At 41.8% G+C, this 14636-nt stretch overlaps 1 protein-coding gene across 1 annotated transcript in view; it reads left to right on the top strand.

The window, feature by feature from the left end:
• The first annotated feature begins 1044 nt into the window (after window positions 1-1044).
• The window catches only part of MOB1B (MOB kinase activator 1B), a 42020-nt gene continuing 28428 nt past the window's right edge, over window positions 1045-14636 (top strand). The window contains exon 1 of the mRNA XM_061992888.1: window positions 1045-1271. Coding sequence (XP_061848872.1) covers window positions 1258-1271 — 14 coding nt within the window. The 5' untranslated portion in view covers window positions 1045-1257. The remainder of the gene's footprint in view (window positions 1272-14636) is intronic.

Raw genomic sequence — 14636 nt, 5'->3', positions numbered from 1 at the left:
GGAATCTCAGATGGCATAAATAATGAAATTGTAATGTGGTTTTAGTCCCTGATGTGACACGCTAAATGAGTTGAACTGTACCTCTCAGGCTTGCTCCACTGGTAGAAGAGGGATGAATATACTGTGTTCAGTTTTGGGGTTCTCACTTCAAGAAAGACATTGAGGTGCTGAAGAATGTCCAGAGCCACGCAATAAAGCTGGTGAAAGGTCTAGAAAACAAGTCTTACAATGAGCTGGGAGGTGTTTAGCCTGGAGGAGGCTCAGAGACCTTGTCACTCTCTATAACTAAGGTTGTGGCGAGGTAGGTGTCCGTTTCTTCTCCTGAGTAATGAGGGATAGGACAAGAGGAAACGGCCTCAGCTTATGCCAGGGGAGGTTTATATTGGAGGGTTAGACACTGGCACAGGCTGTCTAGAGAAGTGGTAGACTCTCCATCCCTGGAAGTATCGAAAAGCTGTATAGCTGAGGTGCTGAGGGACATGGTTTAGTGGTGGGCTTGACAGTGTGAAGTTAGTGGTTGGAATTAATGATCTTTTCCAAAAGTTTTCCAAAGAAGATGATTCTAGATTGCATTATTGCTCAGGCATTTCTCATGATTCTCCTGTCATGTTTGGTAGCAAACCACAGGGTTTTCACTGCCAGGACTACCTAAAGGCTGTCTAAGGAATTTCTGTAATGCCAGTGCCCAAGGAGTATCACCAAGGGACAGCTGGGACATTGTGTCCCAGAGTAGCACTGAGGTCGACTCCAGGACAGTGTGTGTCTGGAGGCCGTGCCCTGCTCTCTGTTCCCTTTGGGACACCCAGGGCTGGGGGAAATTCCTCCGGGGTGCTCTGTGCTGCCCCTGGGGCAGAGGCCGCTGCCGCAGGGGGCAGATGGGGATGCCTGACGAGGAGAAGCGGGTATTTGGGGACGACGACAACAGGATGCTAGTTTGAAAGGAAGACGAAGCTGTCTGAGGGACCGGGACAGGAGGTCTTTAAGGCGGAGGGGACGCGCACACATCTGACGGAGAACCTTCAAGCGAAGAGCTGTGCCCGATAACATACGTCCGTGAAGGGCGATGCGGGGAGGGGCGACGCGGGCCGCGGGGCGCGCTGGGGGCGATGGCGGCCGGGCGGGCCGCGGGAGGCGGCGGGCCCTGTCCCCGCCCCGCGGCGCTCTCCCCGCACACGCCAGCCCTGCGCCGCCGCTGCCATTGGGAGCCGAGCCGCGCCGAGCCCAGGCAGCCGCCGGTCCCGCTCCGCCGCCGTCGCCATGAGCTTCTTGTTGTGAGTAACCGCGGAGGGGTCGCGGTGGCCTGCGGGGAGGAGGTTACCCGTTCTCTGGCTAGCTCTCCTGCCTGAGGAGGAAGAAGGCTCTCTTCCTCCTCCTTTCCCCCGTTCCGCCCCGCTGGGCAGGGCAGCCCTGCTGAGGGGACGCGGCCGCCGCCCGCCGGTCTGAGGAATCGGGGCGGCCGCTCCCCGCCGGTATGGCGTCCCTTTCCGCACCTCGCCGCTCTCCGTCCCGCTGTGGCGGCAGAGCAGCGCCCTGCTCCGCTCTCTCCCTTTGTGCCCCGGTTCCCCCGGCGGGACCCTGGGCGCACCAGCGGCGGGAGCGGCCGCCCTCCTCGGCGGCGGGAGCCGGGAGTTAACGGCTGCCCGGCGCCTCTGCGCCGTGAGGGCGTTTGGAGGGCGGCAGTTCGCTGTGGGTAGCGGGGACACGAATTTAAAACAGCAGCTACGCAGGGCGAGTAAGTCCATGCAGGAGTGAACCCACGCGAGGCTTTTTAGTTTGCGGTCGCGGAAGGCCTTCCCGGCTAGTGCTGCCCAAAGAGGCGGCATCGCTCCCAAAGGGAGGGCAGCCTTCTGGGGAAAAACACCGCTCTGCTAGAGGCTCGTTGAAATCGGCAAGGGCGCTGTGGGCCGAAGTTGCTCCCCGTTACGCTGTCTGCGGTAGCTAGGTTAAAACTGGGTGGCGTTGACACAGCTTCGGTGAGCACTGCGTTTAAAAAGTTCGGGTTCAGGTAATGGTTGGACAGACGACTGACGGTGATCTGGGACAAACTGGCGAGGGGATAGCTGGCAGGATGCACGTTGCTAATGAGAAGGTGATTGTTTACCGCAGCGTAAAAAGGCTCCCTTAGGAACTGGTGGTAGTTTAGGTGCATACAAAACCTTAACGTTTTTCAGTTTTGGTTTGTAGACAACAACTGAATGAACTTTAGTCCCTCCCCTCGGGAACAAAGATGAGATACTTCTGACAATTAACATAAACCGGTTCAGTGACCTATTAATTAAAGTGAAGATGTGCTCTAGGGAAAGAAGGGAAATCCAAGCAGCTGAAAATGGTGCCCGTGCAGAGCCAAGCTCCATTAAGGCCTTCGCCCCGCTGAGCGTTCATCACAGAGTTACGTGTGAGCAGTTAGTGGGACTGTTGCCATAATATCTGACAGTTGTTAAAGGCTTATATTGATAACCAACAGATGTATACGTAGCCTGCTTTTAGAGAAGATACTTTATCTTGGGAGCTGGAGTATTCTAGTAAGTTGTGTTCTCATGGAGACAAATAACAGTGACACTGGCTTCCTTCTAAATCTCTGTTGCGTTTATCTTTTAACTCTGCTGTATTAAACCAGCTTGCCTGTCTTGTGCTGCCTTACCCCAGGAAAGGTTTTTGAAAGACACCTATTAGCTGCAGGGTGGAAGCTGCAAATGGGAAGTGGGTACGAATGGCTGTCTGTGGATTCAGGCACGGTGCTCCTAATGAGAAGACCAGCTGTCCCCCTCCTTCATAATTCTCAGCTGCTGCAGTGGTGAAGGGGGGACAGGATTTTGAGCATCGTGGTGTCCTGGGAGCCTGGTTTGCAAATTAAGAGAGACTCCCTCTTTGTGGCATTTGGGTAATTGGTAATGGAAAAGCATGAAACCCTCCACCTTCTGTCACAGGCAATAATGAGATGCTGATTTCTTTTTCCAGACCCTTCTGAAACTTAGGAAAGCAAACACTCACCTCTGTTGTTTCAAGTGGTCCTGCTGGATGAAATATAGAAATGGAAACTGAAGTTACTGCATGGCAAAGCTAGAAATGTTGGCAAAGCTGTCTCAGCTGTTGTTGGCAGCGTTGCAGACGGCACCTAATCTGCTCATCTGCAGTCTAGAAATGCCTTTAAAAAAAAATAAAAATATGCCTGGTGGGACTCAGGGAGACCAGGGAAACTTTCTATGTTACTGGCCAGTAGCTTTGGTGATTTTTTATGTTGTTTTGTTGCTTTTATTTCAGTATTCAGAAACTTATCGTCACTTTTTGTCAAACTTGAATGTTATGTTAACTTGATAGAGTTATTTAAAGATAATGGCTGGATATCTTTACACTTTCACAGATTAAATAGTACAAATTTATATTTTGAGCTGCAACCCCCCTACATTTTCACAGTGCTTGTTACATGGTTTTTCACAGTACTTTTTCACCCTCTTTTTTTCACCAAGAGTTTCCTTGGTATGGAGGTATCTGAGTTGATGGTTTGTCCATACTGTTTTCTCTCAGTGATACTGTTGTCTTTTTGTGAACTGACTCACAATTTGGAACTCGTGATAAAGATGTGGCAGAAGATTGTTCTTGTGCACTTAGCCTACAAACATTTTCCAAATTGCAGTGAACCTGTCACACAGGTTTATTGTCAGGAACTCAGCTGTAGTTTGTCAGTTTGACACTCAAGTACAATATCAAAAGCTATGTTCTGCTTGCAGACTTGCCTGTTGTCAAATAACAGGGCAATTGTGCTTGGAAGACACAGGGTGCTTGGGGCCCACCTCATGTGCCCATTGCACAGCCCTTGTCCCCTGACAAACCCATTGCTATTCTTCTCTGTTGCTAGGGCTGGTGACACAGAAAGCTACAAGGGGGGAGAAAATAAAATGAAGGCAAACTATTGTTTTCTCTCGTTATGGGTAACATTATAAAAGGACTGTCTTGTGAGACAAGTCACTGAATTAATACCACTCAGTTTTGACAGGAATCGTTACTTTCAGTGTTGCTATTTTATCTTTCTGATCTGTTGCTTCCTTTCTGGAAAGACTTTATAAACCTCCCCAGTGGCCGAGTAGATTATCCTGAATCTTTAAACAAAAAGTATAAAAAAGAGAATTGGACTAGAGAATATTTCAAGTTCCCAAAAAATCGAGCTTGCTAAGTTTCTCTAAAAGGAAATTACAGCATAGTTGCAGGTACTTTAGCTTACGTCTCCAAGGAAAAAAAATTAAAGATAGTTCTGGTAGGCGTGCCATATGGTAACATGCCTGTGTGATCCTACGCTGGCAAAACTTACATAAAGAAGCAGCTAGATGAACACCATTTATTTTTAAAAGAAAAAGATTCAGTTTTATTATTGAAGTTGTGAAATTATTTTTTTTAAACAAACTATCCATGTCTGAGCGAATCCCTCTCAGAAGGTTCCAGTGTATTGTGTTCTGAAAAATCAGATTCCTGTAAGCAGTCATAACTGATGAGGCTTTGAAAGACCAGGAACTGATGGAAACAGCAAGTAAGGGTGAAGGCGAGTAGCTGTTGTTTGGGTTGCATGTGTTTGAGTCAATGCCAAGTGAACTTGTAAACCAGATCGAGGGGAAAGATGCACTCTTCTTTCTGTTATGTTATATAGCATGGCAGAGCTTAGCAGCTTCTTTGGGTCATGTGCCTGGATTCAATTAAAATCATTGTTTGTTTGTGTATATGTATGTGCAGAAAGTGCAATGGGACATTACTTTTGTTTTCCTTGCCTTTCTTACATAATAATATCAAAATCAGAGCTAGTGTGTTTGTTTCCAGATTGGCAAGTGTTGTAGCCTCCCTCATTTCCCAGGCTGCTTATGCTCTTAAAGAACATCATAGCTATTTGTTGTTTTCCTACATGTTGAGTTGCTGCTCCTTAACAAATAAAAGAGGTTTCTACAGTTGGCAGTGTTTTTCAGCTTAGTCTGGAGAGCAATCCAGTGCTTCGCAAGTGCTCCTTCTGTAGTTAAAAGTTAGAGATGTGGTATTTATCTCTTCTTTATTGAGGACTTCCATAGAAGACTGTTAGGCACTTCTGAACTGGAATTTTCATCATCGAAAATCAATGTGTAGGCATTTGCAAGCTGTTAGAAATGGGAATTACATGCATGTTGAACATTAAGATTTTCTCCCTTTGTCTTTATGTACTGGTTTTCCTCAGCTTTATTTTGATTACTGTATACTGCACAGGCAGTGTTCCTAGAACAGTGAATGTGTTAACTTACAGCAAAATCCATTGTCTGACCAGCACCATTGGTGGTGTGTTCAGTTTCTTCTTGTTTTTGTTCCTTTTTTTTTTTTTTTTTTGCAAGAGTACTACCAATGAAGAGTCTTTTGAGTTTGCAGTTCTTTCTCCAATTTACTCATAAGCAAAGTTACTACCAGCTTTTTAAAGTTGATTAGTTGTTTTTTTGTTGTTTTTTTTTTTTTTTTAAGTCATAGTAACAGTAGTTTTGAGGAAAGCAAAAGGATTCCTTAGAGGTAGAGTTCATATGGAATTGACTTGGACGGTGAACTTCATAGAAAGTAAACTGTATTTTTCTGAAGCTGCTTATAGCTTTTGCAGTAGTCTCAGGTTAATTGTTGGATTCAATGATCTAAAGGGTCTTTTCCAACTTAAATGATTCTATGATTCATTGAATTATTTGCCATAGAAATATACGCTTTTACCTGAATTTTGTGTTTAATGTCAAGGCACCTCACTTCACTTGCAGTATTAACTCTGTGCTTAATTCCGGTTTTGAAATGCCTGCTGTCCAAAGAATTGTACCATAGCTGGCTTTGCTTTCAAGAAAGGAAGCACCAAGGGACAGAAAGCTTCCAGAAGCCACATCAAGCTTATACTGAGGTGTTCATGTTGCCCCGTGTGCTGCCTGTGGTACAATTCATTTTTTCAATTCCTTTGAAAAAGACCTTTTTGTAGTGCTTGTTACGCTGCTTCCCTCCACATTTATCTTCCCTGAAGACCCAAAAATACTTTGTTAGGGCATAGTTTGCTGGTGAGATTAAGCTTACTGAGGCATTTCTCATCCTTATTAAGAAGCTAAACTAGCATAAAATTATTAATTCATTTTGGTAGGGTTAGATTTTTGCTAGTTCAGTTACTTAATGTCATTGTGTAGTGACATGAAGGATGATGTCAAATAATAGAAGCAGTCGGAATGTCTCTGGACATGGCAAAAGACAGGAAGGAGGCTTCTTCCTTCTGTGCAAACTGGCAGTCCAGTAGGCTTAGCTGTGTCACCTTCAAACTTCCTTCAGCTTTATGTGTGCGTTACTACCTGTTTAGGTAGTTCAGTTCTTGCCATTTCCCTGTATGTGACCTTGCTCTTTCTTGAAGAGTTTGATGAAATGATGGTTTGTCGTGGTCAACTGGTGTACGTGTTCAAAAGGCAGATGATCAAATTTGGGTACAGTGAAATGGAAATAAATTGTGGCCAGCAATGCGTGTGTGCTGCCACCTTGTCAGGAGGGCTGGAGGTAGAGAGCCGTGAAGCTGAGTTGATGCTGCTTTTCTGGCTTTTATTTCAGAAGGAACGAGTCTGTCTTGCAGTAACAGAGCTGTACAGGCCTGTTTGGGCTATATAGTGTCTGAACGTAGAATTACATTTGGAAAAAAAAAAGTTTCCAATAATATCCTACTTTGGGGTACATATAATTGTTGAAGTTAGCGATAGACACTTTGAAATGTTCTTAGATACTTCTTTCTCAGTATAGGAGCATTAGATTGGAATGAAAAAAACCCTCGCCATCATAAGAGAAAAGGCATTGTTCAGGGTGAAAGTTGTGTTTACTACATCTCAGTGATGTCTGCTCTTAATTGCTTCCTAACTGTTTGCTTTTATGCCAGAATTGTTTTCCCTTGTTTATCCTTCTCTCTTTGTGTTTGCACTGTTAGTGAACCTATGCAATTAGCTATTTACATTTGTCAGAGGAGAATAGTGATGGAACAAGCATCACTTTCAGGGAAGGATTTGTGTAAGGAAGGGAAGGATTTGGTTTTTAATCTTGAAAAGATGCCAAAAGCATTCAGCAATTTCTGTCAGGTCTTTGGATTTAGGATCTCTTCCTGGCCACGGACAACAATGGTAAGGATAGCCCAGAGGTCACAGTTATGTCTTAGCTGTATCTGTTTTATATTTGTACCTGTATCGAGAGATACATGGTCTTTTTTCATCTTGTTTGAAAAAGGATAAAATATTAGAAACACTTGTCCACTAAGGGGTGGCTTAAGAGTTGCAAGTGTGGTAATAGATTTTCATGCCCAAGGCTATCAGATTTAAGCTGCTTGTTTTTCTTAGAGATGTAAATAGCTGCATTAAACTATGCCACTATGTCTTCCATAGTAAGCAATAAGAAGGATATCAATAAGCCTTTGACCCACAAATCGACCTAAACCACAAGATACGCTTTGCTATGCTTTTACCATTTATCAACTAAGCTCCTCCCTATTAGAGTTGAGCGACAATGAACTTACTGTCTGCTTTTGTCTATTTTTTAAAGTGTACAGTGAGGAGGATTGTGGGAGATATATTCAAATGTTGCAGAATCTGTTTGCAGATATAACTGAATATATCTTAATTGACTTTCACAGAGTTTTAAATGTTTTCCTAGCCTGTAAATTTCATGGCATGAGAGTATCAGGATCCAGTGCTTTGCTTCATCATCTTGAGTGTGTGTGGCGTTACCTTCCCTTTCACTCTGATAGCACTTCTATGGCACTAGCATAGTGTTGACTATCAGTCTTGTAACTTCACCTGCCATAAGATACCTGAGTGTTACTGAGGAGCGGTTTTGATGAACATGTTTGTACTGATATGAAGGACCGTGCTGGGAAGGTGGTCATAGGTGAATGATGCTTGAAGCATTTGAGAAGAAAAACTGTCAGGGTCCTTCTTGGAGTCTCTTTGGGACAGCTAATGGTTAAAAAAAAAAAAAATCATTACATTTTCAGGGAACTTTTTTCCAGAGGAAGACATATGTTACATATACCTCTTCTGGAAGAAGATATACTGAATTTTAAGACTTGAGCAGACTGCTATAAATTTCCCTCCAGAGTTATGGTGCATTCTGGCTACGTTATCTAAAACCATGTGAGTGCAGCTTTTCTGGGTCAATTTAAAACAGATTTTAAAGCAGTAATAAAGATGTTAATTTAGCAATTTTTCAAATAACTTCCCAGAGCCAGCCTGGTGGATAGTCTGTGGGTGGATCTGGCAGATGCTTTCCCAGGGCATTGCTGCCTGGATTGATATTTTAAGGAAGGGATTTGGAAGAAGGGAATGAGAACTAGGGGGTTGATTGGCTGGAGAGGCATGTATCCATGTGGCTTAAAATGGTTCTTTGATAATGACTTCATATTTCTTAGCTAGCTTGGGAGGTATATGCCATCCAGGACCCTATACTGAGCTTTGTGTGCTTCAGTAAAATGTGGGTGCAAATCGGACATGTTCTGTTCAAGTCTTTGCATCCCATTTCAGGTATGTAGCCAGAATCAGTAGGTAGTAACTTCATGTGCATAAGATGGTAATTTTGTGTTAATAAAACAACAGTACCTCACTGTGAATTCATTAAGGTAACAGTTTTTTTCCTTGCAAATGTATTTTGAAACTTTTAAAAGCAGTACTTGGAAGTGAATTCATTCGTTCTGCTTGGTTTGCAGTTTTTCTTTGGGAGAAAGCTAAGTGTGAGATGCAGCTTTTTGGTCCATTTAGGCCTTGCCCTTCAAAATATTGACTTCATCCTCTCTCATATAACTTGCAAATGTGAATGGACTTTCTTCTTTTGTTCTATCTTTTCCCATTCACCTTGAAATCCAACCATGATCTTAGCTTCTTGTCTTAACTTTCCTTGTGGTGTTTTTGTGAAGGCATTTCTAACTTGTTCACTTCTCTTTTCCTTCTACAGTTCACATCTGTTCTTTGTCAGGAATCCATTCTTTTTGTTATTCTTATATACCAACTGTGATCCTGCCCATATTTCACTTCAGTTTTATTTGAAATTTGCTGGTTTTCCACATAGGCTTTTTTGATTGTCAATTGTTGCATTTCATCTTGAAATTTGGTAGCTTACCTTCAGAGTTAATTGTTTGTCCTAGAGATATATGCACTGCTGACATGCAGAATCTTAATCCCTTTCTCAGGGAAGAACAACGTCTTGCAAATAAGAACTCATAATACCTGGATTTGTTGTCTTTATGACAAGTCTTAATTCCTTTCTTTGACAAAGAGAATTAATGAGGTTAAGTAAGCTTTGGTAAATTCCTCTTTTGCTAAAAATTGAGACATCTCTTTTTTTGATATAGAAATAATATAAATCCAAGTAACGGTTGAGTGGGTTTTTTTTATGTTAACTTTTAAAAAATAAGCCATACATTGTTTTGCTAGCTGGTATTTTAATCATTTTTACCAACTTCAGTAGTACAGTGCCAGTTTTGCTTAAGCAGACTAACTGTTTTAGGGACATGCTGAGTGTTCGAGATCCAGGAATCAAAATGGCATTACTTTGTCTTTTACTTGTCATACTTTGTGTTAACAAAATATCGTGTTTTTTTAAATCTAATGTTGAAGTGTAACTTCTAAAAAGAAAAAATCGAGTGTCTCTTATGTCCTACTTATCTGTGGTTGATAGCTCATCTTAAAATTTCTTGCAACATTGTAAGTAGAAAAGAGGAAAAATGTGTATATTTAAATTAACTGTAAAACTGTTAACTAAATTAGTAGTTTAAATAAACTGTAGATTTAAATGTAGAACAGGAAAACTGACTGTGGACTCTCTGTCAAATGTACAGGCTTAAATAATTTCAAAATAAATATTTTTCTGTGTATGTAGGAGCTCTTGTTCCTGCTCAGATGCTTGAGATACGTTTACTTCCCTGATCTGATACTTTGCAAGATAAAAGCAAATTACACAGAGGGCATACAAGATTGTATTAAATATGGGAGATGTGTAAGAAATACTTGGTGATGAGGTAATGTAGTGTATTTTTGGAAAACTGTTAGATTATTCATTAATGCCTCCTGTCCATTTCTTCTTCCTGTTGGTGCTCTGTGTTATTTCTTGCCTTTAACCATTGTTTTGTTATTTCCTGACTTCAGACCCTGTTTTACCTGTTCATCAAAGTGTAAGTGTGATATGACATACACGCTCTGAGGTTTTCTGTGGCTAAGTTGCCAAGCATGTCTCATTTGCTACAGTCAAGTGACCCCTCTCCCATTAAAATCTAGTTAAACTTCTTTTTTCTCTTTACCTTTTTCCTAAACACAATAACAGATTATTCTTTTCAGTGTATTTTAAAAGATTGAAGACTGTCTTAAACTGATTAATTAGTGTGGGGTTTTTTTTCTTCATTCCCAAATGCCCTGCTGTGATTACTTTGGTTCCATGACTAGCTTTGCTTTAGTCATTCATAAAGCATTGGTTTTTAAAAGAACCGATGAGGACTTTGGGAACTCATCCATGTTCTGAGGCATGTTCAGCAAGCACTATATTTGGTGTAGAAGTAAGGATCTAATTTGATATTAGAGCCAAGCTTTTATTGGTGTAATTTATCATCCTCAACGGCTTGTAGCATGCTTTCTGAAAACCTCTACTTCCTGCTTTCTTAAATGTATTTAAAAGATGTGGCCATTCCCAGCAGATACAGTTTAGGATGCAGATGGCATTAGTAATATGAAGACATAAAGAGAGTTTAGCTGAATGTAAGGAAATCTCTGTAGAGGGAGGAACAGTTTTCTATTGAAAGTAGCACGTACTTTTTTTATGGGACAGTTTTGTCCTTGTTTTATCAAAGCAAAAAAGCACTACAGTAAAGAAATCATAGGTAGGCAATACTGTTAATGTATTTGACAGGCTCTCCCTTCCTCCTACTTCACGAGGCAGATGATGCCATGTGGGACTGGCAGTGTGCAAGGTTCTCTAGACCACTTTATGGTCTTTGCAGTTACTTGCTGAAAGATCTTCATCTCCTTCATGTCTACTTAAGTAGTTTAGGAAACCTTCTTGCTTTGTTAACATTTCCAGTATCTTTTCTTTAAACACAATCAGCTATGTTACTGAAAGAAATAACCCAACCTTGTAGCTTTATGTATTTCCCTCTTTTTTTAAAGAACTTGCTTAGTTGCATATGTAATGGTACTTCCTTGTTTTAATTTCTGATCATCTGTAGGTGCTCCTATTCTGTAGTTGATGTGTTTCTGTCTTTTCCTGGTGTTCACTTTGACTGACTGGCCATGACTTGCATGTTATTGCTTCCCTCTTAAAAGGAAAAAAAACCAACCAAAAACTCTTCCCTTCGGTTCTGTGTGACATTTGTCTTAATACTGCTTTTCATGTTTCTCTATGTCTGCATAACATGTGCTGTGTCATCCACACTCCCACATGTGTTACCAAGCATTTTCCCTCTGTGTAATTGTTTTCCTTTAGGACATAACATTTTATTGGAAACATCTGAGGGATAGGTTTTAAGAATTTCTCAGAAATACGCAAACCTTCTTCCTGCATTTGCTCTTGGGTCTGTGTCTTCATTAAGCATGCAATAAATTAATGGGAGACCATCTGAGATGATTTGTACTGCACAGGCCACAGGCTTGAGTCTTTCTGCAGGTTTTGAGGGGTATGGAGCATGTAGATATACTTTTGTTAACAAACAGCACAGACACTTGACATTGTTCATTCTGAATTTGCTTGCCATGGGGCAGAACTGCATTTTCTGTGGCCTGAGTTCACTTGCAGCATGGGTACTCTCCTTTCTGTAGAGTACCCATGTCATCCTTTTCAGTAACCTTTCAGTCTCTTTCAGTAGTCCACTATTTACAGCTTGAGCCCTCTTTTTTTCCCCAAAGGAAAATGTGCCATATGCTTATGTACAGTAGAAATAAGTGTTCAAGTGGCTTTTTAGTGCCAAGTTTTATGTATGAGAAAGAGTAGTAGAGGTGTAGTTATGTCTATGAGATGATTTAAGTACATTCATGCAGTAAACTGAGCTTTGAATCTTCGTGGAAACTAAACTTTGAGGCATAACTGGGTCAAATTCTAACTTCTGTTTGAATTCATGCTGTGCCCTCCCTTTTAAGTGAGCTAATGCTAGTGGACAGAAGGGTTTCCTGAGAAAAGAAGGGAAGATTAATGAGGAAATAGCACTATATAGTTTGCAGAGACCTTAATTAGTGACTGAAATGGTAAAGATCCTGAACTCTGTCTCAGTGGTCTGTAGGGAAAAACAAAGCAGTTGGAGAGGAAGGAATGCTTTTTGTTTACCTTTTTCAGAGCTGCTAGTAGGCTACTTTTTAAAAATAGTATTACATGGGTATTAGGGGGTTAGACTCTGCAGAAGTAAATCTGGTTTTGATTATGCCCTACAGTTCTGTGATACGTGTAACTAGTCAATATTGGTATTGAAATAGTTGAGGAACCTGGATTTGACTGAAAGAACCCAACAAAACAGCCAAGCCAGCCCTCAGCTTTCTTAAAAATTTGTAATAAGACAGAAATTCTCTGAGTGAAAACAGCATTGTGTTTGCTTCAAAGCAGTCAGTGGATAGTTGGGAGCACGCAGCCAAGCTTTCTGGGTAGTCTGGATTCCTCTCATGGCACAGGATTTCAGATGGATGTCAGAGGAGAACAAGTGGAAATACTTGGGTCCCTGCTAAAAACCTCTTTCTTGCAAATTGCAGTGAAAACTTGTTTCAGGTGGTGTTCAGTGGTCTTAAAGATCTTGAAAAAGTCTGGAAGAACTTGGAGCAGCAGTGCGGTGACATTCATTAAATGTTCAGAGCGAGCCTTTTGTGAGGCTGCAGATTTTATACCTCAGACATATTCCAGTTCCTCTGCTGTCTGCATGTCTCTGCAAGTCAGCAGGGCTTGCTTGCCTGAATGGCTATACGTGTTTTTTTTTCTTTGATGTTTCTCTCCAAATACTCTTGTATACTTCTTTCTGTGTCTCCGGTCAGTCACTCTCCTTGCATCGCCTAGCTCTGCTGTTAGTCCTGTAGAGGACAGTATTTGAGGAGTTGAGTCACTTCTGTAAGTGTCATCTGCTTTGATAGTTGTGTTTTTGAGTGCACAGACGGTGCTCTGGCAGTATCCAGTGAGGACAACTGTGACTTGCTTTGTTTGTTTTTGAAGATTTTCCAGGAGATGGAAGTGTTTTAAATGAACGTGGTGTAAGTGAAACAAGGAAATTTATTCAGTGTGTGAGCATAGCAAAGCAGTGATGATTTCCTGGTTACAAGATGGTGTTCTGGACGCTTGCTTGTTCCTTGCATTCAAAGTTGTGATTACTTGGGAGAAGGGTTGCATCCAACTGGGTAAACAGCAGGAACACCATTGCCACCCACAGGGGTGGGGTTGTAGTAGACTGCAGCTCTGTAGCATAACACCTCCTCCTTGTTGACAGGCACGTTCTGAGCTTGCAAACAGAAAAACAGAGGCAGAGAGCAAAGGAGAAGCCTAGGTGCTTGGCTGAGCTAGAAAACCAGCTGTGGCCACCTAACATGTTAGTGGATTTGGCACCAGGTGTACTACTGCTGCAGGGTAAGCCAGAGGGAGAAGTTAAATCTCCTCTTTTCAAGGGCCAGTCACTTGTCCCCATGTCATAGCTCAGCCAGCAAAAGTTCATCTCCAGCTGTGTTCTGGTGCATGTAAGAGCATCAGACTTAGGCTGGATGAATCCCACATTTGCTTTTTCATAAGAATCCAAAATGTGCATGTATAGAAGAAAAAAAAGTACTTTAAAAATGTGGACATGTTATGACAGCTCTCAACACTGGGTGGTGATGGTTGGGACAAGCAAAAGCAAAACCATTCCTTAAGGCTACCTTAAATAACTTTCTCCTTAGTGTCTGTGAATCATCTGATGAACTTCTGCTCTTTTAACATGTAGAGTCCTGTGTATAATGATACCAGTATTTTTTAAGAGCTGTTGATTAGATGACAACTTCTTTATCTGTCTCCTCTCATACCATCCTATGTGGAACAGCTGTTTTTCTGGAAAGTGGCAGCCAGATTTTAGTCCCTGTCTTGACGGGTAGAGAATTAAGTGTCTTGTAAAAATACTTATTTCACTGTCAGAACTTTCGTAGAAGGAGGCACTGTCTCAGATAAGCTGTAATAATAGTGGTCACTATACCCCTTGAGAGACATATTAGTGTTGAAAAGCTGTGCTCATCCTGACTGGGATAGAGTTAATTTTCTTCCTAGTAGTTGAAGAGAATGTTGATAACACAGGGATGTTTTGGTTGTTGCTGAGCAATGCTTGCTAGCATCAAGGCCATTTCAGCTTCTCACCAGTGGACTGGGAGGGATTGAGATGTGAGGGGAAGCCAGTTTGTGCACAAGAAGCTGGGAGGGAACATGGCCACGACAGCAGACCCAAACTAGCCAAAGGGCTATTCCATACCATAGGATATCATGCCCAGTATATAAACTTGAGGGGAGGTGGCTGGGAGGAGCAGGTTACTGCTCAGCCATTGGTCAGCAGGTGATTAGCAACTGCATTGTGCATCACTTGTCTTTTTTTCTTGGGTTTTCTTTCTCTTAATTACTATTATTATATTTTATTCTGCTTACTGTTGTTATATTTTAGTTTAGTTATTATACTTGTTCTT

Source organism: Colius striatus, chromosome 3 (assembly GCF_028858725.1).
Source record: "Colius striatus isolate bColStr4 chromosome 3, bColStr4.1.hap1, whole genome shotgun sequence".
Classification (NCBI taxonomy): domain Eukaryota; kingdom Metazoa; phylum Chordata; class Aves; order Coliiformes; family Coliidae; genus Colius; species Colius striatus.
Note: the sequence above shows the minus strand (reverse complement) of the source record. Positions and strands in the feature narration are given on the sequence as shown.